This window comes from Pseudonaja textilis, chromosome 3 (assembly GCF_049901715.1).
Source record: "Pseudonaja textilis isolate UNSWEBS1 chromosome 3, rPseTex1.2, whole genome shotgun sequence".
In the NCBI taxonomy this organism is placed as follows: Eukaryota; Metazoa; Chordata; class Lepidosauria; order Squamata; family Elapidae; genus Pseudonaja; species Pseudonaja textilis.
The window spans coordinates 46128167-46153892 of record NC_141992.1 but is presented as its reverse complement, the minus strand read 5'-3'; the positions used below and the strand labels follow the sequence as shown (position 1 = coordinate 46153892).

Here is a 25726-nt window from a genome sequence, read left to right as displayed (position 1 = left end):
AGTCTTAAAATTGAACATAAACAAATGTAATGCTTCCTTTCTGACTAATTGTTTTTCCTCTGTCTGGTCTTTATTTTCTCAGGGCATTGCTGGCACAGATGTGGCTAAGGAGGCTTCAGACATCATCCTGACAGATGATAATTTTACAAGCATTGTTAAGGCAGTAATGTGGGGCCGCAATGTATATGACAGCATTTCCAAATTCCTGCAGTTCCAGCTGACAGTCAATGTAGTGGCTGTGATTGTGGCTTTCACGGGTGCTTGCATCACACAGGTAACCATAGCTAAAAGAGTTGGGCTTTTACTAATGAATTAGAGCTGATCTAGGTTCCATTGGAGGTTTTCAAATACAACAATCGAAACTTTGTCTTCATGCACATGAAGATAAAAAGTTCAACGATAAGAGAATTAAATTAAAAAGAACTTTACTTTCCAGAAGGAAACCAGAAGTCTATTAATTTAGCTTTTCTAACAGTAGCCAGTTAGATACCCCAGGAAGGTCACAAATAGAGGTGATAGAGATAATAATTCAGTGTATAATGGATTACTATGGCTAATGGTGATAAACAATTTATATTTTCATCAGAAGATTGCAGCAGTTCTTTTTGCATCACATTTATGCAAAGATTTCTACAGTACTAGAATTAGAGAATTGACATTCCCCTTTATTCAGTTGAAATTAGGAATGTGAACAACTTGAAGAAGAGTATTCAAGCTGCACAAAGAGATGCTTGTTGTCTCTGACATACTGTAATACTAACCTAACAAAGTATTTAATCATTGTATTAACAGTAATAATATTGGACTGGAAATGCTAGTATTCTTGGATTATCATAGTAAGACAGATGTATGAGTTCAGCACTAGTCAATTCCCAAGTTAAAGAACTAGGGGAAGGGGAAGAATAGCCATGAACTATGTTTGCAGTATATTACAGTAGTTTTTGAAAGGATTTTTTCTTTCTTTCTTTGCAGGATTCACCTCTGAAGGCTGTCCAAATGTTGTGGGTGAACTTGATCATGGACACTTTTGCCTCATTAGCTCTTGCCACAGAACCCCCTTCAGAGTCTTTGCTCCTGCGTAGGCCATATGGTCGCAACAAGCCACTAATTTCCCGAACCATGATGAAGAACATTCTGGGACATGCCGTGTATCAGCTCACCATTATTTTCACATTACTTTTTGCAGGTGAGTAGAGGGTAGCGTATAGAACAGCTAAGTAATCTGGGATCATTTTTTCTGTTGTTGGATTAAATAAGGCTAAAAGGTCTGGGCTGCAAAAATCCAGTTGACCATTAAGCTGTAAAAAAAAGAAAGAAAACTTTGCTATCACCCAGTGTTCTGGGTGATAGCAAACAGTTTTCTTTCTCTTAATCTAGTGTTCCGGATTCTGTAATCCAAATCTGTGGCCCTAATTATATTCTTATCTGTTTGCTCTTCCAAGATAGTGAGAAAAAACCTATTTAAAAGATCTCCATGATAGTTCTCAGCTGATTAATTCAATTTATGGGACATGTTTTGTCTCCTGGTGCTTTTGAGAAAATGAAAAAAAGGTCATGTAGTTGGTCATTGTAGTTGTAGGTCATTGTAGTTGTGAAAATCTATGCCAAGAAATAGGTAAAGATACTTCAGTATTCAGGGGATACACCTGATTGACCTCTGTCCTCTTTCATTAGACATATTTCAATCTCTCAGTAATGCTGAATACAGATGTCATGGTCTTTAAGGGCAACTAGTAGTTATTGATAAATAGTATAATACCACACAATTTTATGTCTTAAATTGTCGTGAGTGCAAGCCAAGGAAAATTGGTTTTTGATTACTAGTACTGCTTACTTCGTGATGAAGTTTACTACCTATTCCTTTATTGTACTTGATTATAACAGAATTTATATTAATATTCAGCATCAGCTGTAGAAGCTCATAGCTGTTTAAAGTATCAGCCAAAACAGTGGGTATCAATTTAATTAGTATGAATGAAATTACATTGTAGCATGCTTATGACAGGAATAGTCAAAAAATGGAAAGAAAACCTGCAAAATTAAATTCTGAAGGATCATGTTTTATGTTGCACTTAGTGACAATGAGAAGGCTGAAGAGATTTCTCCTGATAAATTTGACTCCACACAAACTGGATGTTCCTCATCGTATTGTGTGTTTTTAGAACTTGGTACAGCTTCAGTTGTGATAGAATACTTTTATTGGCCAAGTGTGATTGGACATACAAGGAATTTGTCTTGGTGTAAATACTCTCAGTATACATAAAGGTACATTTGTTAAGAATCAAGAATCATAACATACGAGGAAACAGTCAATATAAATTGTAAGGATACAAGCAACAAAGTTACAATCCTATAACCACAAGTGGGAGGGGATGGGTGATAAGGAGTGATGAGAAGATTAACAGTAATAGTAGTGTACACTTTGTAAATAGTTGAACAATGTTGAGGGAATTATTTGTTTAGCAGAGTGATGGCTTTCAGGAAAAAACTGTTCTTCTGTCATTCTGGTGTGCAGTGCTCTATAGCGTCATTTTGAGGGAAGGAGTTGAAACAGTTTATGTCCGGGATGTGAGGGGTCTGTAAATATTTTCACAGCCTTTTTGACTTGTGCAGTATATAGGTCCTCGATTGAAGGCAGCGGGGTAGTAATTGTTTTTTCTTCAGTCCTAATTATCCTCTGAAGTCTGTGTCTGTCCTGTTGGGTTGCAGAACCAAACAAGATAGTTGTAGAGGTGCAGATGATAGACTCAATCATTCCTCTGTAGAACTGTATCAGCAGCTCCTTGGGCAGTTTGAGCTTTCTGAGTTGGCGCAGAAAGAACATTCTTTGTTGTGCTTTTTGATCATGTTTTTGATGTTAGGTGTCCATTTTAGGTCATGTGATATAGGAGAACCTAGAAATTTGAAGGTCTCTACTGTTGATACTGTGTTGTCTAGTATTGTAAGAGGTGGTAGTATGAAAGGGTTGCTTCTAAAGTCTACCACTTCTACCACCATTTCTACGGTTTTGAGTGTGTTCAGTTCCAGATTGTTCTGGTTACACCACGAGGCAAGTTGTATAACCTCCTGTCTGTATGCAGATTCATCGTTGTCTCGAATGAGACCAATCACTGTTGTATCATCAGCAAACTTCAGTATTTTAACAGATGGATCGTTTGAGATGCAGTCATTGGTATATAGGGAGAAGAGAAGTGGAGATAGCACACAGCTTCCAGTGAAAAAAATATTTCATTCTAACTGGAAGCATTATGTTTGCACTGTTAAACTGAATTATTCCATTCATCAGTAAACTAGATTCATATAGAGGAAAACTTCTGGATTATTCTGTTTGCTTTTTTCCTGTTAGAGGCTCTGTGCTTTTTCACCTACTGCAGAACCAGCAGAAATTCAGAGGGGAGGGTGGAACAGCAGCAGCAAAAAACAACTACTGTTGAAGTCTAAGAATCTCGCTATAACTCTAAGGCAGAGTCTGTATTTATATTTCATTGGTTTTATGGCTGAGAAATACATATATTTGTAGCTCATCATTTCCATTTTAGAAGCTGTTTTGTTTTTAGTAATGAAGGTTTTCAAATAATTATCTACCAACTTTAATGGAAGCATAAAGAAAGGCAATTCCATTAAGGGAACTGTCTATTTTTCCAGCAGCCTCTTAGGTAATTCTAACATTGCTTAAATGAGGAGCCATTTGTACTCAGAGAGTGAATTAATATAAACTGTATTCTTTTTTTCACTGGTTTAATTTGAATATATTAATTAGGGATGTTGGAGACTTTTTGGAATGCAAAATTTGCCAAGACTAGGCTGACAAGACAAGAGAAAGAAGTTGGCAGGAAGGTTAAGAGTAAGACAGGATCAAAACAAAAGACTTGTTTAAAAGAGGAGCAAGAAATTGAGCAGAGCAAAAAAAAAAGAACACACTTTCTAGTTATACTAAATTGCTGCCTAGTTATGCTGTATTAAATTATAAACAATTGTCAACAATTATTTTATTTTTTAATTTTGCTTTAATAACTGGAAAAATAAAAAGGGTTTTCTTTTCTCAATTATATTTCTCATAATAATGTTGTCCAATAATAATGTTGTCTCTGATAAATTATCAGATATTATTCAATTAAAGTAGGACCATACTGTACATTTTCTATAAGAAAACTTAAAATTTCCATGGTGGTTTGTAAATATTTGGCTACTTTTCATTATTTTGATTCTATTAAATATTTCAGAATAACTGTCAAGGAAACATTCTTCATTAAAAGTACCACTATTTTTTTTAATCTTTAAGGAAACAATGTTTAAAAATGAATAATACATCAATGTTCAAACTACAAAAATATCAGTATCAATGTAGTATGTTCTTATTTTGCATTATTGTAATCTATTTTATTGTATTTAATTATTGCTGTTACTATATTACTACATTATTATATTTTCTATTGTTGAATCTCAGTCTATTATGATTGATGTGACATGTAATTCCAGCAAATGAATAAATGAATGGCACTTAAATGGTATAATAATTAACTGTGACAAAGACAGATTACTTGCAGGATCTCTGGAAGAATCTACTTTTCTTTAATTTCCAGAAGGACATCACAGAAGACCAATTTAGCTTCATGGGAGGCTGTTCCAGAGAACTGATACCATGATATAAAAGCGGCACTTTCTGGTCATTACCTCACAATATGGGACACTATTAGCAGCTTTTAAAAGATAATTCCTTAGACAAGTCAACTCTGGTTGGATTGAGCAAACTTGGTGCCAATCCACATAAAACTTTCTATGTCAACAGTTAGTACTTTCAGTAATACAGGAACAGTATGATAATTGAAACAAGCATAATCACAGCAGCCAGGCTGCTGTAATTTTGGGAGCTTTTCAAAGGCAACCATATGTAGAATGCATTGCAGAAGACCAGTTGAGGCATAAGAGGCAAGAGTTACTATAGCCAGATCTTTCCTATTCCAGGCAATATGAGTAGCTGAGCAAAGACAGCCCTCCTTGGCCACCCAGCAATACCCATGCACATAAGAAAACTCTTTCTCAGCATCAACACCATCTCTTGAAGAGACAATACAGAGCCAACAGGGAAGAGTCACAAACAGCCACTCCATATTACATTCCATGTAAGCCAACTAACTCTGACCACTGCCAGGAGTTCAATCCTGGCTCAAGGTTGACTCAGCCTTCCATCCTTCCAAGGTCAGGAAAATGAAGATTCAAATTGTTGGAGGCAATGTTGACACTTGTAAGCCACTGATAAAGTGCTATAAAACACTGTAGAGTGGTTTTTAAGTCTAAGTGCTATTGCTGTTGCTTAGTTCAACTTCAGCTTGTTTCATCTCATCCAGCCCCCAACTGGGTCCCAGATGGCAAAACAAAGCTGAATATTATCAGCATGTTAATGGTTTCACATCCCAAACTGCCAACTGATCTCTCCTATTGGTTTCAGGTGCATATTAAATGAGAGAGGGAGATGACTGATCCCTGCAGTACCACACAAAGGAGTAGTCACCTGTCATCACTATACTTCCAGACCCATTTATCCTGTCTACCTCTGAGGAGGAGTAGAAACACTGCAAAGCAGTGCCTTCAGCAGTCCCCAATTCCTTCAAGCAATGCAAGAGTATACTGTGGTATCCAGAGCCACTTGGAAATCTTAATAGATTTGAGCTATTAATAATAATTATTATTATTATAATTAATAATCCAGTTTCTGTCCCATCCAAAATTGCTCAAGTCTCTAGTAGACTCAGTAACTGAAACCTGCTAATACTCATCAGTCTAAAGGAGTGGAACCTAGTCAATAGTTATCAAACATTGCTGGATCCAAGGTGGGCCTCTTTAAAAAGAAGCGTCTCATGCTTTCTTCATGATGGCTGGCATCCTCTCCTCCCAAACAGAAGGGTCCAGCTGATCATTTTCCCCCTCTCTCTTGTATATGGCTGGGGAGATCCAGGTTCAAGTACATTTGCAGCCATAGAAATTTCATGCACGGTCTGTCTCTCTCTCTCTCCCTACCAAATGTGGCTGATGTTGTGGGAATAAAAATAGAGGGTGATAAAGGGTGAAAAATACAGGAAGATGCTGCAAGCTCCTACTGAAAAAGATGGAATATAAAAGTAACAAAATTAGTAACGGTTCTTGATGAAAGGACTTTGGGGAAAGCTATGCCATCCTGAAGACAGCTTCCCTTTTGCAGCACTGACAACCATGGCAAAACAATGAGTCAGCAAACAGATTGGCACCTTGAAATTCCATATTGGATAACGAGGAGAACCTGGGATCACTCATAAGTGCTTCAAACAGATGCTCCCAATGAGGAGACTGTAAGACAGCAGTCTCCTTTCAATGGGTTCTTAATTGCTCTAGGAGCTGAGGGAAAGTCAGTTTTGCCCAAGACATATGAATTGAGTGCTCAAGCCAACGCTGAATTTGCCCACTTCCTTTCTTAATCACTTCAGGAAACTGCTTATTAACTGCTTTTTAGAGATTAGAAACCTTTACAACAGACAGATTTCATCATACTGGGTGATATTTCTGTCCTTGAGAAAAGAAGATGTATGTATGTTTAAGAACATTTTTCACTCTGAAATAAGCAGCAAAGGGGTGAGTGGAACAATTTGAAGTTTTAAATGGACAAAGGGGCCAGATGGATTGGAAATAAGATTTAGAAACTAATTATAAGAATCCTTCCTGTGGGTTGTTTAAAATTCTATTAAAAATATATGAAGATTTTGAACCTAAGTGTAAGAAATCCTCCTGTGAGAAAACGTTGTGAATTTAAAAAAACATATGGGGAATCTTTGAAGTCTGGAGCGTAGAGGTAGTCAGAAGCTGGTAAAGATTATAATTAAAGGAGAAGAGACAGTACAGAATGGAGAAAAGTAGTTTGACTTCGGAAGAATTCAAGGATATTTAGCATCAACGCACTCAAAAAAAATTCTCCAAAAATTCTCTGATATTATAACAATGAGTTTAAAAGAGGAGTTAGAGGACAAATAACAACTGAGAACTAGGCTGCTTTGGATATAGATTTAAAAATGACAAATACAAGAATGATATGGAAAAAAAGATGTTACACAAGACTTACAAATGAAACTGGCTGATTTCTTAGTAATTAAATGGGATTCACCAATAATACATCAGAAGAATGACTTGGACAAGTTTCATATCTTGGACTTACAAAAGAGGTGTGCTATATGAAGTAAAGAGTTGCTGAGAAAGACAGAAAATGGAAAGAAATAAGTTTCTGGGTCACTATTTAAAGGGAGTAAGCATCAAGAACTTTCAAAGTTAAAAAAGGGGAATATAAAATTGCCTTAGATGTAGTCCTTGACTTAGGATCATTTAATAATTGTTTGAAGTTAGGATGGCACTTGAAAAAAAATCCCCAGTCCTCACATTTATGACTATTGCAGCATTCCTGCAGTCAAATGATCAAAATTCAGGCGCTTGACAACCAGGATGTATTTATGACAGTTGCAATATCCTGGAATCACATGATCACCATTTATGACTTTCCCAGCTGGCTTCCAATAAGCAAAGTCCATGCGGGAAATTAGCTTCATTTAACAACTGTCTGATTCACTTAATCACCATGGTGATTTGCTTAACAACCATGCAAAAAGATTGTAAAGTCATTTTTGAATCTTTGTATTTTTAAGCTTTAATTTAACAATATTTAAAAAGAGTGCTTGATGATGAAAATTATACCTTTCAGGGTCATGGAATGCAAGACACTTGCCACTAGTTCTGTTCCAGTGTGCATATGTGGCATATTTTACTCTGTAATTGTATCATAAAGAATATCTGTAGATGGAAAGAATATGTTAATGTGCTGTTCAAACTCTTTTCCTACAGGTGAAATTTTTTTTGATATTGACAGTGGCCGGAATGTTCCCCTCCACTCTCCACCCACTGAACATTACACAATTGTCTTCAACACTTTTGTCATGATGCAACTGTTCAATGAAATCAATGCTCGCAAAATTCATGGGGAAAGAAACGTATTTGAGGCCATCTTCCGGAATCCAATCTTCTGTACAGTGGTGCTAGGAACCTTTGTTGCTCAGGTAAATGTAATGGGCTTGGGTGAGATTGCAGGAAAGGAGAGATTGTGAAATGGAAAAGTCCATCATTCTTCCACCAAACATATTCTAAATTGTAATGTTTACTGAATGTTGTGGCAACTTTATGCAAGGCTGGCTGGAGAATTCTGGGAGTTGAAGTCTACACATTTTAAAGTTGCCAAGATTGAGAAACACTGACTTACAAGTGTACGGTCTTAGGAAAAGCCACATTTTGGGAACTTTCTGAAAAATAATCAGGATAGAGCCCAGTCTAACATGTTCTAAACAAGTGGCAGCAGGACTGAGAAGATTCATCCCTTTGGACATTAGAAAAGCTAATCCCTCATGAAAAGAACTTTCTCTTCTGCATCTTATTAGATGGACCAAAACTGTTTGCTACTCCATTTATGTGTAAGAAGAATATGCAACTGTTTTGGTTGTGTTTGAAAGTTTCCTCTTGAAATGCTGGGTCAAATTACTGGGCTGATGTGAGGGGAAAAAACAATTTAAAGCAGAAAAGGAAAACATTTTTTAAAAATCTTAAGATCAGGAGAATGGGAGAATTTGTTCTTATCTGGAACCCAATATTGATTTTTTTTCCTTGACTATGGTAAGAGATAATCACAGTAGATTTGGATCAGAAATAGAACTCATTTGGTTTATCAGACCTGGGCTAATTCACTCTCTACTGGAAGTCATTACAATAAATTCCCTGAATGGGTCTGCCACTTCCACTTTCATAGTTGAGTCTGGATGTGAAAGACACTAATCCTCCTGTTGATCACACATTGATCAATTATTGCAGTGTCATCCTATGTTTGCTTCTTAGGATGCATCCTTTGATACATAGCAATGTAGCTAAATGTTATTTCTAGCAAATATTCCTATAAGATGAACTTCCAATTTATAACTTTGGTATATCTGAATTTTCTAACAGTTTTTGTTTCTTTGTGTATTTGTTATTACTTAACCTGTTAGGTGCATTGCATTTTTTTCTTACATGCCAAAGGATTTTATTTCTGAGCTCTGTGAGATGAGAAAACCTTCATCCCAATTGGTAGTAGCATTTATTAGAAGAGTCTGTCTGTCAACAAATAAAGTCCAAAAATTATCTCATGTCTAAGAATGTAAATTTTTGTTCCCTTTCCTCTTCCTCATTTGAAGTTGTGGATTGCAGCCATTTTTTCATTCCTTTAGGTCAGAGGTGTCAAACTGGATTTCTTCGAGGGCCACATCAGCATTGTAGTTGTCCTCCGGGGGGTAGGGGGAAGAGCAAAGGGACGGACAGCAGATAGAACGGACACCACCTGCAGCACTCTGCTGGCCAAAACAGGGCATGGAGAGCCATGCGTGGCCTACTGCGCTCCGTTTTCACTAGCAGAGGCACTGCAGGCCAGTCCTTTGCTATTTCCAGGCCGGCCCTGGGAGCCAGATCTAAGCAGCCTGTGGGTCCAATGCGGCCCATAGGCCTTGAGGCTAACAGCCCTGCTTTAGGTTAACAATATTGACTGAAGGTTTGCAATTTTTAGAGTCAGCAGGTTTATCATGCAGATGTTTTCTTTCATTTAAATTCCTTCACCCACTAGAATTGCCAGGCTTGATTTCACTATATGCATTTCAGCTTATTGCTTTGGATGGTGGTTTGCCGAAGCCAGTCTTAGCACCTGGTTTTGCTGGATATATTGCAGTTTTCCGTTTCTAAAGTCAGCTGGCTGGGAATATAGGGAGTTTCCATTCTAACAGATCTGAAGGGCAATGGATTATGAAACGCTAGGCTAGTACTGTTCTTAAATTGCATAAAGAATACACTGTTTATAATTGATTGGTTTGACTGTTCTTTACTGATATTTTCCCATTGTTCTCTTTTTCTCCCGATATTTCAGATTATTATTGTGGAATTTGGTGGTAAACCATTTAGTTGCTCTGGACTTACCTTGAGTCAGTGGTTTTGGTGTATTTTCATTGGTGTAGGAGAGCTGCTTTGGGGACAGGTAAGAAAGTGAATATTCCACAATTATTTAAACAATCAGTTTTGTTCCTGCATGTTGTTCGGTTATGTGTTAATTGTTGCCAATCTCATTTCTCTGCAAAAATCCTAAAAGAATTTTTACTTTTGTGTTTGTTCCGTTAACTGCTTAAATAACAATATTATCAATTAAGCTGCCAACATAACCAAATTTAATGTGTGATTGTAACAGTACCATTTTCATTTTACTCATAACTTTCTATCCTATTTTATATTAAAATCAAATTCTAATGCTTTGTGGCATATTTTTTAAAGTTGAGAAGTATATCATAGAATTAGGGGATACATAAAAATGGAAGGATAGCGGTCCTAGGCTATCTGTTACTTACAAGATAAAATTGGGGTCATTTTGTGTAAATATGCGAATTGATATTTGTATCCTCAAATATTCCAGTTAAATCAGTATAGGGAGTTTTTCAGGTGAGAATAAATTCACCAGTAATTCTGGAAAGCCATATGCTATTAGATTCTCAATCCCTATAATTTCATTATTTCTCTTGAGAAAAAAATGTTGTTTTCCTTCTAAACCTGAACGTTTGTTTTTCTTTTGAAGTTGAAATCCTTTCCAGAAACAAATACACGGAACAGCCTTATAGCCAGTTTCAAAGATGTTACAAATGTGTTTGCTATTTCATGGGACATTTTGAGACCCTGAAGGTGTCCAAAAGGCAGGCTTGAAATGAATTACAAAGTAAATTTTTTTAAAAATGTAATGCCAATCAAACTGAGGATGGCATGTTACAAATCTACAGAACTGTTGGGAATCATCACCTGACTAGATATTCAGGTTTATTGAACAATAAAGTCAGAACAGAAGAATTAATTCTGAACATTCCATTTCTATAGTTGATCAGCACTATTCCAACAAATCAACTGAAATTCCTGAAAGAGGCCGGTCATGGGATTACCAAAGAAGATATTGCAGAAGAAGAGTTGCCTGAAGGTCTAGATGAAATTGACCATGCTGAAATGGAGCTTCGACGTGGACAAATCCTGTGGTTCCGTGGTCTAAACAGAATACAGACTCAGGTATGGCACCTATTTTTTTCTCCCTTATGCAGTGCAGCTTGCAGTAGTGCTGTTGCTTTGCTTGAAGCCAGGGGTGTCAAACTCACATTGTCACAGCAGCATCATATTGACATATTGGAAGTTTTTTCTCTTTCGCTAAATCGGGCTTGAGCATGGCCAATGTGTGACACATCTGGCCCATGAGCCGGGAGTTTGACAGCCCTGCTTTAAGCAAGACCAGTCTAAGGACTTACATTGGAAGAATATGACATCCCTGTTGCTGAAGTAATTGAGATCAATTAGCCATATGTTTAAACTAGCAACATTTGTGCAACTGGAGTTAAATGGATGTATTCAGCTGAGGAGTACTTCTAGGACTCCATCCTTGCATTGGGGAAAGTTCTCCCTAAACCTGCCTCACAACAGATCTATTCCAAGAGATAAGCAAGTGTGAGAAGGGTACGTAGTCATGCTAATTTTTATGAAATGCTAATGCAAGGTTGACAATAAAGACAATATGCTGCTTAGATTTTTTTTTTTTTTGCTCAGCCATTATTTAGCCTTCAAATTTTAGAAAGGAAGGTGGTGTTCCTGTTTCTGCCTGCCAAATGATCTTGTAGGACTACTTAGTTCCACTATCTAGAGAGATTATTGGTACAGTAAACAAGAAGGAGCACGGGAAAGAGGGCAATTTGAAGATTGAGAAGCACCGAGCTTTATGGCTAGAAATCCCAAAAGCCAAATTAATGTTAGTATTCTCTTCTCCTTGATAAAATTATAATTTGTTGCACAGCCATTATTATTATTAGGATATGTGAAAGCTGCCCCTCTCCAAAAGATTCTGAAGAGAATATTACATTCATTGCTATAGGACACATGTTTCTCAGCCATGACAACTTTAAGATGCAAGGTACTTCAACTCCCAGAATTCTCCATGGCTGGCTAGGGAGTTGAAGTCCATGCATCTTAAAGTTACCATGATTGAGATACATTGCTGTAGGAGTTTATCGCCAGAGTAGAAAATGTAGTCCTAAGAGAAGGAACATTGTTTTGAAGGTACTTATGCCTGGGAATTTTAATGTATGTCATCTTGAAAATGGGTCTTTGTACAATGCATTGATTAAAATAAAATGAAATATGATTATGGATACAAATTAAAAACAAAAGATGTAGGTGAGGGCAATGAATCCACTGAAAATATCATAGACTGCATGTGTTTACTGAACTCTGGTACTGTCTTTTATTAGCAAAACAAAGTCACATTTGCATGTCACTCTCTGCCTGAGATATGCCACAGAGGTAGTTGTGAGACATGAAGTGCACAAAATGCTTTCAAGAGCAGAACTACAGAATGCTTGAATACATAGCTTGGTTTAGTACATTAAGCTGATTTGCTCAAAATCTTTGGAAGGAGAACCATTCAGAAGTATATACCCTCCTCTTTCTATTCCAGACTCACCTGTGGATGGTAGGTACAAATTGATATAAATTGGAATTTATAAAATTGAGTTAGTTTCTTATAACGGTGGTATAACAAAATCGGGGAGGGGAGACACCCTATCAAGCTAATAAGGAGGAAGAAGGGGTGACCATGTCCAGTTTGTGAAAGAATCAGTCCATTGATGGAGATTTCCATGCCCACTAATTTAAAAATACTGCCAGCTATGGCAAACACTAAAAGTTGCACATCTCAGGGGGGTGGTTGTGGTTGCGGTGGTTGTTATTAATAATATGGCATGCAAACCAGCCTTGAATCTGAAAAACAAAGCTTACAGAATTGCAGTTTTCCCCAAATAGCTTACATTTATCTCTCTTTCTCTCTCATCCTCCCCATGAAATATAGCTGGGATTCTTTTTTACTGCTTACATGATTGAACTACAAAATACACCATGTTTTCCCTTCTTACTTTCCAAATCGAGACAAAACCGTTTGCTAGTAACCTAGAACACCGGGGGTTGTATCAAGACAGCAGCATTTCTATGCCTGCATTTGCAAAATCTGGAATAATAAGGTGGAAAAAAAAAATCTTCTACTGTGAAACCCCTGCATGCTAATATATGTTTGCTGCTTTGGGATGACTTGGTCAGCTGCGATTAATTCTGCTTGGTTACTATATTATTCATTTCCTAACATTGGCTAAAAAGAAATGTCCCACTGTGATCCCAGAGTTTGTACGTTAGAGATAAACTTAGCACACACTTTTACATTGCCTGTTTTGGGCTGACATCGATATCTTTTAAGAACATTTGTATTAGAAAAAACATTTGGAAATGTGTTATCCCGCTGATGTTTCCAGATGTGCATGCTGCACTTTTGCATCATACAGCATTCTGCTTACATGCACATTATCTCCACATCCCACTGTACTTGCAGAGTACCTTTATTTCAAGTTCTTTTGCCCTGCTGCTTCACTCTGCATAATAATTCTATAGGCACATGTATGCAATTACATTCTCCTAAAAGTCTAAATGTATTCCTAGGATTTCTTACAGAAATAAGATGAGCAACTGCAGAAACTTTTTCTCCTCCCACCCCCCCCAAAAAATTACGTTCACATATGCTAGACTCTAGTAGACAGCAGGTTGAATTGAGGAACGGAAGAAGAAAAAAAAAAAAGACTGGAATCTCTTTGCTTAACTACTTTCCCTTTGGATTAACGACTGAAACTGTGTGGGGTGTACTGGGTTTCTCCATTTTCCCCTTCCACTTTTGTTCCTTATGGTATGTATCTGTATCCTTTGTCTGTCAGCTTCCCCTTCCACTATCCTAGTTCCTTTTCCTCTTTTGATTGTGGGACAAAGCTATCTTACTCTCTGATTCTTTGCAGATGGACGTAGTTTACACATTCCAGACCGGCGCCTCCTCTTTACAGGGAGCCCTCAGGAGACAGCCTTCCATCGTGAGCCAACACCACGATGTAAAAAATGTTTCTAGCCCAACCCATGTAGCTCTTTCCTCCGTCAATTCCACTCCCACCACTTCTGCTGCTGCTGCTGCTGCTGCATCTCCTCCTGCGGGCAGTGAGTGATAGTCTATTCAATGCATGACTTCCTAATAAGCACCAAAGGCACTCGCACAAAGCTAACCAAACCTGTTCTTTTTTTCCTTTTCTTTTAACCTATAATTGGATTCATGGTTTCTTATCTTGAGAATTGGGAGGAAGTACGGGGGAAAAAAACAATTTTCTCTCTATTTCTCTGTGTGTATAACTTTTAAAAAAAAAATATTCTTGCATCCTTAACGTTGTTTTAAAATTCCTTCTGGTTCTTTCTCTGCCTTTTGTCCTTCCCTATTGCAGCTCTTTTCCTTCCTGCAGGACTGAATTAGAATTCCCATATTCCCATAAAAAGTCTGATGTCTTTCTTAGAGGTAAAGATGGAACATATAATAAAGGGAATAACCACCATAGATTTGAAAAGGTGAAAATAAAGGCGTGCAATAGCAGGCTTAGCTTTTTGGTATTCATATTATTCCATAATGGGAAGCAAGTTTGCCACTGAACAAGCAGTCTTCTGCATGTTTTACTAACTTAACATTTACCCTTTTTGAACTCTGTGGAAATTATTTCTGAATAAACATGCAACATAACATTTTCTGAAAGCTTTATCCTAGACCCTTAAAAGTCATTGGACATTCCTTGCACCCTAAACTCCCTTTCCACACAAGCATTTCAACCATAACTAGGTAGAGGAAAAAAGTATATGTCACAAAGCAGATAAACTTAGGTATACTTTTTATTTAGAATTTTTTAACAAATTGATTTAGCTAAAATACTGAATTTATCAGATGATTTATGAAATGCCATTTACAATTTTTTTTAGCTTTCTCGTTTGGAGTGAATTGATTATTTATAAAACTTTCTGTGTACCAATCAAAGTCACCATTTTATATTCGGTTTCTTGACACAGCCATATGATGAATTCCAAAATTTTGTGTTGTGCTTCTACGCAATTAAGCAGTTTAATGGTTCAGAAATTAAATTTTCTATATATTAAAGCAGTAATTATTTCTCCAAGAAAAGATGGGAGGGCTACAGCATGTCTTGCAAAATAATACTTGTAAAAGAGATCTTACTAATTTTTCCCATTTTAATTAAGTGCTGCTTTATATGTCTTCATGGAATTGGCAATCAGCTGTATTTTGCTATTCAACAAATACCATCCTTTTCTTCTCCAGAAGAATTAGCTTAAAACAAGTATTGCATCTATGGTCGTACATTATCTACTGTTTTGGTTGGTTTTTTAAAAAATTCTGTTCAGTATATGTTTTTATGCAACATTCATTCCTTCGTTTACCTCACTTTTCTTAAGAATCCAAGAAAAAAAATGAAAATGATTTATATCATGCACTTAACTAATATTGCTATTTATATACAGTTATCATTTCTGGAGGAGCACATCCCTGGCATTTGTTTCTCTGATTGTGCCTCCAAAGAAAGAAGTGATTTATTACAAATTATATATTCAGACTTGTTTTAAATTTTGTGCACCTCATTTAAGGAACCACACATTTTTATGACTCACAGAAACATTAATTTATGTATGAAGAAGAAATCTTATTTAAATGGGAATATAATTTCCCGCTATATAATAATTATACCAAATACTATGTTTTTGTCTTTATGCACTGTCTATGCAGTTGTCTCAATCTTTTTTGCTGCCCTTACAAACCTACTTGTCCATGTCTCTCCTTCATCTGTCTGCCCTTCCTTCCTTCCTTCCCTCCCTCCCTCCCTCCCTCCCTCCTTCCTTCCTTCCTTCCTTCCTTCCTTCCTTCTCTCTTTTCCATTACCTCTTTGAAAGTTCTACAGTCCTTAAAACAATTGCAGTGTGCTTGAAGGGTGACTTAGAAAAACAGCAAATTGCAATAGGGAGTATGTCTTGCTCATGGTAGTTTATAATTATGGACTGTTTTCTGATAAGATTCTGAAGGAATTAATGTCCTTAGATTTTCAGAGGAAAACTAAATAGCCTATGGCCTATTCCACTGAAAAGAAAATGGAAAATGCATCTGTTTTTATGTTCTGTCTACTAATACTACTGCTAATGAAACAGACACAAGCAGATAGCTGTGGAACTAATGTATACTTTTTTCCTTTTGATGAGGGATCAGATATGTTGAGAAGTACAAGTCTCTTTTCCAGAAAGGTTATTATTTGGAAGATTCTTTTGAGGAAATGAATAACTGAAGGCATGCTTTATTTCTTCTTAAACTGCAATATGTTTGATCTGGACACAAATGATGTAGATTTTTAAAAACTCTGTACTAGTTCAATGTCCTAAAATAGCATTAATAACATGAAGAAGGGTAGGTGGCCTACTCATGCCCCACTCTTTCAAATTTCATCCTATAGGGAAAAGAAGAGGGGAAAGATACTTGGCATGACTGATGATGTAAGGGGAAATCTCTGTGGGAGACTGGTGTAGGTTATATGACCCTTTCCTCCTGCCATCAGTTACCTCAGATGGGGAAGTCTCAGTGCCTAACTTCTCTCATAACTTAGTGGGCCCTTCTGAGTAGATTCCACTGAGACCAGAAAAGTTCTAGTGAAGCCCCTGAATATTATTTTTCAAATTCTTTATCTTCATGGGACCCTTTTCATATAGTCTGCCCCAAAATAACCAGTAAACATTGCACTTGCCATGGAATCCCACAAATGGTTTAAGTATACATTTATTCATTCAATCAATCAATCAATTTTTATAGTCACCTATGTCAATCAATGACTCTGAGCATCTTACAATATGCTGTCATTTAGGGAAGTTTCTTTAGTATTTCAGAAAATTTAAATTTTATTGAAAATGAATTTCATAGAAGCTTTCTTCATCATTCCTTTTGTTCCTTTTGTAACTTCTCAGCCTTTTCAAAAGGATCTCCCAACTCTTCAGGATAAATTTTGGGAATTTAAGTTATTGTAGAGTTATGGTAGCAGGCAGTATATACAGATTCAAATAGGATAAAGTAGTCTCATGGTATTTGTTGTTATCTTCTAAAAGAGCCATGCTTTTTTCTAATCTCTTGCAGTATTTACATAAAGTCAGAAAAATACAGTAAGGAGGCAATCCTGCGCCTTCTCCAAAGATATTTGATCAAAACAATGTTTTCATGGGTATCAGAATAAATCTGACATTTCCCAATAATCTTTATTCACTGGAAACAATCTCATGAGATAGGTTGGGCAGAGAGAGTGTTCTGCAAATCACCCAGTGGTGCTCAAATCCAAATTCAATAATTTAACTATTCTACCTTATTGTTTTCAAGACCCTTGTGTGTGTATGGGGAGAAAAATATTTATAGGATTTCCCCCCCCCCCCCCATCGCCTGTAATCCCAATTCAAATTGGAGAGAGCTGAACATTCAAATTATGCTAAAAAAAACCTCCAATGAAGAAGCAACATGGAAGCTGTTCTCCCAGTGCAAATTGCAAATGGAGAAATTACCATATGTATCAGGATCACAATAAGGATAAAGTTCCTGAACTTTCCATACTAGGATGGCAATCTAAATCAAGACCTCTCATTTACCTTTAAGTAGGAAAAAAGCAAAACCTGATGCCCATTTTATGTTAAACAGTATGATTTTGAGTTCCACATTGTAGGACAGAATTGGGAACCCATGATGTGATACATTTTGAAATTGGGTCCATGAGAAACCCCAGTATGTTATTTCATTAAAATGAAAGCAAGTCAGAAATTTCAGAAAAGCACAACTTGCTAAGTAAAACTTGACAGTAAACTTAAAGGATTAGCAAGAGATCATGAGGAGAAACTGGAGGCTAAGCAAGTAGTAAACATTAAGGCAATTGGGAGCTTATGTACTTATTCTGCATATGAATATACTTGCTCGGTCATTTGTAATATTACAGTTTCCAAATTCGACATATAAATAAACAAATCAGTGAAATTGGTGAATTATGATTGTTACAAGAAGTAGCCAATTTCAAGACACTCATAGAGGATAAATATTTTAGTGGGTTTTGGCCATGATAGCTGAATGAATCCTGTATGTTTAAAATAACCTTTAACTTTAGTTATCAGATTCTGAGGGCAAAAGAAAGGAAATATTATTATCAGAGGTTGCATACAAAGCTTTGGGCATCCCTAGTCAAATTGTATATTTCAATGAATCCCTAACAGAAATTGACACAAATGATACAAAGGAAACATTACATCCTTTTACAAATTTGAATGCATAGTATTTCAGTTGCTTCAATCTTTATTTTTTTTAATGAAGTTGTTAATGAGTCCCCAAAGATGGTTGACTTATTAGATCTTTAGTTGGGTAAAAGAAAAGTTATTGAACAAATAGTCTCACTTTTATAACCTCTGAGATTGTAATACTTGTTCTTTCTCCTTTCAACCATGGGCCCCTCCATGCCAACATTAAATATGGATTGCCTCTATTATGTGAAAATCAATGGCATGGGAAATATTGGGTAAGCAGAAGGAAGAATGGATTCAATTAAAATTCAGTGTATCCTACACGTTAATGTCTCATAGACAAAAGAAATTGAAATCAAAGGTGGTTATGAATGAAAGAAATAAAAAATACCTGTAGCTGATTAATAGAAATTTTTGGAATCATGTGACATGTGGAATCTATATTAGTTGCTGTTTTAAGAATTCATTGAAATATGCCCAGGTGTGCCTAAACATTTGATTATTGTTGATCATCACTTAGCATAGAAAGAGCCAGGGGAGGAAAAGACATAGTAAAAGAATTGAGTTATAATTTTTTAATTGGTTTGTCCTGGCTTTATTTTATGTCAGTTTAAGGCAGCATACATACTTAATGCTTCTACCTCCTATTTCCCCCACAACAACCCTGTGAACTGGGCTGAGTTGAGACATGACTGGGAAAGTCACCCAGCTGGCTTCTGTTTCTAGTCTGGCACCACAGTTAGCTTCATGAACATAACAGGTTCATACATTATACTTAAATGATGTTTTTCTTATCCAGACATTAAAGGATACAATCGCAGGTGGTCTTATGCAACACACCAAGACATAGAGACTAAAATAAAGCTGAATATATCTTAGCACATTGTGTTAATCAATAGGAACAAAATTGAGACAACATTTTATGTTATGAAACTAAAATAAGCGTAGGTTGGATTTGCATGTTAGACATTAAGTATTTTTGGCCCTGAAAGTGTTTAGTATTAGATTCATGGTTTAATTCAGTCAGTTGAAATTATATCAGATTTGGAGATGTCTTCATACCCATTAATATTAAATATGTTGGAAACTTCTAGCATGCTTTAGCCATCTTAATAGTTTGTTCTATTTAAATCAGAACTTTGCCACTTTGGATACTGAAACCCTATTTCTGGCTTCTTTGCAAAGTATAATCCTTAAGGCTTGAGCATTTGAAAGACTACCTGTTTCAGCAGAAACCTTTCCATCATAAAGATGTCCAGAGAGGTTCTTTCTAAATATGCCTCTGCTTGCAGAGGTCTATTCATCTAGCATGCTCTTAGACGGTACAAGGCATTCTTGGAAGTTGTGTTTGTTCTCTTTCTTTATAAGAGTCTTCAAAATGCCTATTTTTATCCACTTTTTTTTTACTTATTTTAATTTGCATTTTATTAGTAGTTGTTTCAAATGCTGAAAATGAGCAGTAGGAGCTGGAGAATGAAGAATTAAATAACAGAGAAACACCCTTCTCCTCCCCTCTCCCCTTTATTTTTTTTTCTGCACTACAATCACATTGCCTCCAAGATTTTTGTCATAATCACAGTGGCTTTAAATCTGGCTACTGGGCAAGAGAACTGAAGAAAGAAAGCAGTGGATGGAACAGGCATTAAGCATTGTCCTATAACCAGCAGCATCACCCCACCATGTGTTACTGGAAGTTACTTTCCAGTACCATTTTTCAGAGAAGCACTAACAATTAATATATGGATACATAAGGCATCCAAGTAAATCGTAAATGTAGCACAAGAAAAAAAAATCACATTGTGTTCCTTTAAAATGCCATTTTCAAAATACTGTGGAGACCTTTAAATAAGTTAATATAATTAGTATGTTACAATGCTCGATTGCCATAAGAGATTGAAAATATTGAGCAAATTTATTCCCACCCACCTACCTATTTCTGAGAACTGAAGAAAGCTTTGGAGAAGGCTTTTAAGTGTTGCTACCATGTATTTGTTGTTATGAATAATTGGATATAAAACATATTTTTCCTATAAATATGCCTGAACAGTTATTTGAATTTGAGATTCATTTTATACCATTTTGGTTTGTTTTAGCTCATCAGTGCATAAAATGTGGATTGCATTAAGATGCACTATTTTAATTTGCTTTGGGGATATGTTTTGCATTCAAGTCTCTGTAGAATGCTGATAGTATTGCCTATAATGTATGTTGATGGTTAATATGAACAATAGCAAGTTTTGATCATCATGTTTGATATGTTGATTTGTTTGAGCATGATTTTCGCAGCAACATGATTCATCATGCAGAGGGAAGATGTCTGAATCCCAATATCAATAATGCTTTTTTGGTATGCATATATGATTTATATTATTTCTATGACCGAAGAAACTGTGATCAGAAGAAGGAATTGAAAGACAGAAATGTCTTAAATCTGAGTCAGACATTATCAAAATAACCAAAGAGAGAGCATGGGATTTTGTGACCTCATTCATTTCCATTTTCCCTAAATCTCAGCTGTTGGAAACTGTAGGGAACTTGTATCCTTTAGGCATTAGTTGCCTTACTCTTACCTTTGAACATTACTGTCACAAACTAAGAGAAGCAATGGGCTCTTTCCCAGAGCAGCAGTGAATGCTGGACATCCTCGTTGAATAAGCTGTCTATTAACTGCTTTTGGAAATGAGTGGCCAGTTTCCAAACACAAGAGCTCCTAGTCTGGGTTCCAGTTTAATAGCCTCTTTACTACTGCATGCTCACTGATATGTTCATCATTCTGCTTGAATTTGCTACAGTACATGGTCTTGACCATTTTTGTGTGCAACACATTTCAGCCAATTAAATCTATAGGTTTGGGAATTTAAAAACAGCACCATCTTTTGCCACCCCAATTTTGCCTTGAAGCAAGCCTGCACTTTGAGAATGTGTACGTTTTAATTGCTTTTGAGCTGCTCCATATGGATAGTTTTGTTGAAGAATAACTGTGCTTTGAATGTCCATGCATTTCAGAATTACTGTTAGAAATGTGACATGTCTTTTCTTGCAGCTCCTGAAGCCACCTCATAGTTGATTGCCCCATCACATGTACAGTGCCTGATTTTTGACCATTGTGGTCATCCTGGTTCTCCATAGATGCTCTCTCATATTGATATTTTTTTTTTTGTTCAAAACTATTATTGCGGCTTCTGTTGTTTTTGTTATATTTATTGCATTCTTCCTCCCCTGAAATCCTTAAAGATTGCCTCTTGCTATCACTCACTTTTTTGTATGCTTGTTTTTATTTTCGTCCCTCATCCTCCTGTGGTGTAGATCAAGGTGGTGAATGCGTTCCGTAGCTCCCTGTATGAAGGCCTCCAGAAACCCGAATCCAGAAGCTCCATTCATAACTTCATGACTCATCCAGAGTTCATCCACGAGGAAGACGAGCCTCAGACCCCATTCCTCGATGGCACTGATGAAGACTTGGAAGCTGAAGAACTTAAAAAGCAAAGTGAAGAGAGCCCAGGGGAGTCCTCATCTCTCAACACAAATAACAATGCAATGGACAGCAATATAGCTGAGGACACCATGCCAGAGCCAGAAAGCCCTTTACACAGCTTGGAAACATCAGTTTGATCTCTGAACTTTGACCTTCCTGCTTCCCCTTTCTTTAGGCAACAAAGGCACCAACATCTGACCACACACTGCAGCTACTTTGGCCAATTTCCTCTGCATCCTCTTTATGATTTCTTGGCTGCAGAAATCATGGTATCACCTAGGTAGAGTTGTATTTTCAACCAATTGCTTGGCAGAGGTGCCTCCCTCATGAAAGAAATCACCAGTGTGATCATCATCTTCTCAAGTTTGGTACCACATGTCTGTAGTAGTACTTGCTCAAGTTATATGCTTAAATAGAGAAGCTCTAGATACCCTTTAAAAGTTTGATGTATAGCATCTATGGCACAGTTGCAAGTTATGTCCTTAATTTTGTTTATGGAATCAGAATCCTAGATGCTTTTATATGTCCTTGGGAAGATGACAATGAGTGTCATAAAAATGTTATTAAAGGGGAGGGGTGGGTGATCTGAGTAAGGAGTTAGATGTGAACCCAGTCTTGCACAGAACAAGCTGGGGAAGAACTGCTATCAATCCTTATGCTATTTTATTTCTATTATCTCTTTGTTTCCAGGGTAGTGTCAGTCACAAAAGATAAGGAGGAATATATAGACAGTCTTAAAATATATTTTTAAAAAAGGAATAAAGCTAATCATAAGGAGATACAGCAGTGCCATATATCCTGAGAGATTGAAATGTTAAGGGGTTTGGTTTTTAATTGAAATTTACTTTTTTATGATTTCAGATCAAAATATTTTGGAATTACATATTAGCTGAGATACATTTATGTATTACATATTACTTGTTTAATTGGAACTTCATCATTCTGAACATCATTCTGAATATGTCATCAGTAACATCTCAACCCCTCTGATTCCAAACAAGGTGGAACAAGTATGGGTTTGTTACTTCTGCCCAATTTTTATTTGGATAATTAGAAGGAGCCAGTTCTTTGGAGAGTGCAAGCTATAAAGGCCAGCTCTGATAGGAGTCTGTCAGTTCTTACAGGTTTTTTTAACTACTTTTTGAATGCTGAAGAGTGAAAAAATAACAGGAAAATGTCTTGGCCACACATACCTACACAGAATGTTTTTGTGCATACAGAAAATGTAAATGAACCAGTTCCGTACATTTGGGACATACTGTGTAGTATTGTGGCACAAAGCACTTTCCTTAGTTGATAAGGATAAGAGTCTCCCCGTTTCTTGTTATCAATTTTTCCTCCCCCCCCCCCCCCATCTTGTACTGAAAGGATGCTTGCTGGTCTCATCTTGATACAGTTGCAATATTGAGATGCTGGTCTGGTGGGAGGTCACTGTTTTACCCTTACCAACCATAGCCATCCGGGGAGCAAATGAAACTGCTTGTATAGAATTTCTGCAAGAGTTGTGGGGCATCTAACCAAACGTGCACTAATCTAGCCCCTTATGTTAGTTTGCAGCGCTTTTCTTGGGAGATATTACCTGGAAGCAAAGAGAACCTAATAGTTCCTACTTCTTTCAAAAGTTTTATTGTCTGGCGATCTTCCTAGCATTCAAGTGTGTGCAAATTTTTGCTGGAAATTAGTTTTTTTTTAAATTGCTTTTCCTTTTCCTTTGGAAGAACGCACAGCAGAAAATCCTGTGCCTTGTCTAAGCACTGCCCAAAGCACTGCCTGTCATATTTCTATGAGTCCAGTACTTTGCCAAGAGATAAGTGTTCCTTAAGCAAAGACAAAATGAACCAAGAAGGAAAGTAAATTGTCTCTTGATTCGACCCTTTAAGCCCAAATCCTTCTACCTGATTGATTGGTCATTGAATTTCATCCTGAGTTCAAAGTAGACTGATGAAGATTCCTTTTCCATAGCTGTTCTTTTCCAGGGTTGCTGTAAAGAGGGCTTATATGCTGGGCTCAGCAAACTGCCATTATCTGGAATAAAAAAAAAAAAAGCCCACCCATGTTCCATCCTCTGAATTGCAAATAAGGCCCTGAGTCATTCTCGCCCTCCTTCCTCCTTCCAGACACATCACTTCATTCCTTTCACCTGAACTATATAAATTGGGAGGACTTGGGGAGTGGAGCTCCATTTCTTGTTGTGCAACCTATCAGATAAGGGGAAGGGCGCCCCTTTTCATTTCATTCTGTTCAAAACATTGCAATGCTTCGAGGTCATTTTTCTATTTTAAATACTTGCAAAAACAAAATGGGGGGGTAGGCGCCTGCGTGAATATTTGTGAATTATTTGGGGGAGGGAATACTGATTTTATTTTTATGTTTGGGTGGTTTTTTTAATTGAAACAATTTTTGGAAGAAGAAGAAACTCACTCCAACTATCTGTAATTGACAGATTGCAGTGAGCTATCTGACCTACATTTTTATCCATTGTTTTCCTTTTTTCTGTCTAGTTTCCTCAGGGGACAGGGGATAATTATATAAATATTATGCAAAAAATATATAGTTTTCTTTAGATCAGAAACGTATATTTTTAAGTCAGCCATATGTATTTTGTTTAAAAGAAACAAAGCTGTGAGTTACGTAACTGCAGTGGAATGTAGTCACATGGCTGGCAGTGGAAAATGAATGTTTGGTCAGACTCTTGTCAGCTTCCTTTCTCTAAACAGCCATCTTTGTAATAAAGTCAGTTGTGTTATACAAAACTGTTTTTTATATAAATTATGTTGATATGGCAAGTTGCTTAAAGTATAAGTGTTTTACAGTGCATACATTTTTAAATGTAAAATAGTTGAGTTTTTCCTAATTTAGTTTTTGGTTATAAAATTAGCTGAAGTTGACTGGCTGAAGTTATTCAAAACCTGTAGCATATGCTGCCATGAGAGAGGATCTAAGATGAAAGCAAGGAGTCCACTTTGCAGATTTATGGATGCGCACCCTCGCCCATTGGCCACCTTGCTGGTTCCGTTAATACTTTTGATCCTCTGTCTAGAGAAACAGAAGGATTTCTCCTTCCTTATGTCAAAATAATTGAACAGTTCTGTCCAAAGTTGACTACATCAGCCATCTGAGAAAAGGCAAGTAAACCCAATTCAGCAAAGATCAGCTCTTCAGTACAAAGTGCACACTTTATTTTATTTTATGTTATGTTATTTTATTTTTACCCTATGCAGCATTCTTCTGGATGTAGCTAACATCCAAATAAAGTGGTTCCTGCACACAACTCCACTTATAAGTGTAGTCTATCCTTACTGGGTGGGAGTGGTGTTAGATTATAATTTCTTACAACAGTAAGTATGCCGTTAGAAACAAAACTATATTTGCAGGAAGCAAATAATAATGGGAGGGAGAAATAATTCAAGATTGTGCCATGCCAGATGGAAGATGAGGTAGTATCCTCTTGTGTACATTATTATGCTTGGGATTATTTATTTAAAAAAGGAAATGGGCCCTAGAGCAGTTTTTCATCTGTTTCTTAATAATAGGAATATATTCTTTTTGTTAAACAAATTGGCACATTGGTACCAAAGACATTACATTGTTTCCTACGTGCAGTGAAAAAAAATCCATTTTCAGGAGCTAAAACTGTGCAGTTGGTTCTTTTTATTCTATTGCCACAGGGATCTAGTTTAATTTTTTAAAGTTTTGTGCAATACGTTTTAGGAAAATATTATTTTAAAAGGCATTTCTAAGAGGAAAACAAATCTAATTGTAATTTTAGCCATGGGCAATCTAAATGAAGATTTATACCATAACCATGTTTTAGGGTAATATTTGAGCAGTAGTATAAAACACTTGAGTGTTCATTTAGACTTTTGATCTAAGGACCAACACAAACACCCATTATAACGGGGCTGCAAGCAAGTCCACTAAAGGTCTCCAATAATTCCAATTCAATGACCGTATTTTTTAAAAAGTGTTCTTTAATGGATCAGTATT

General features: G+C 36.6%; 1 protein-coding gene across 7 annotated transcripts in view; it reads left to right on the top strand.

Annotated features, from left to right (window-relative positions):
* Positions 1-25010, top strand: part of ATP2B4 (ATPase plasma membrane Ca2+ transporting 4) — a 152176-nt gene extending 127166 nt beyond the window's left edge. For 3 of the 7 annotated variants that reach the window (XM_087929480.1, XM_087929477.1, XM_087929479.1), the window contains 7 exons: positions 83-274; positions 973-1186; positions 7861-8072; positions 9953-10060; positions 10942-11124; positions 13932-14124; positions 21571-21746. In XM_087929480.1, coding sequence (XP_087785606.1) covers positions 83-274; positions 973-1186; positions 7861-8072; positions 9953-10060; positions 10942-11124; positions 13932-14124; positions 21571-21596 — 1128 coding nt within the window. In that variant the 3' untranslated portion in view covers positions 21597-21746. Of the gene's footprint in view, positions 1-82; positions 275-972; positions 1187-7860; positions 8073-9952; positions 10061-10941; positions 11125-13931; positions 14125-21570 lie in introns of all 7 variants that reach the window. The other 4 variants (XM_087929476.1, XM_026715647.2, XM_087929475.1 and 1 more) reach the window with 2 other exon arrangements.
* The last annotated feature ends 716 nt before the right edge of the window (positions 25011-25726 follow it).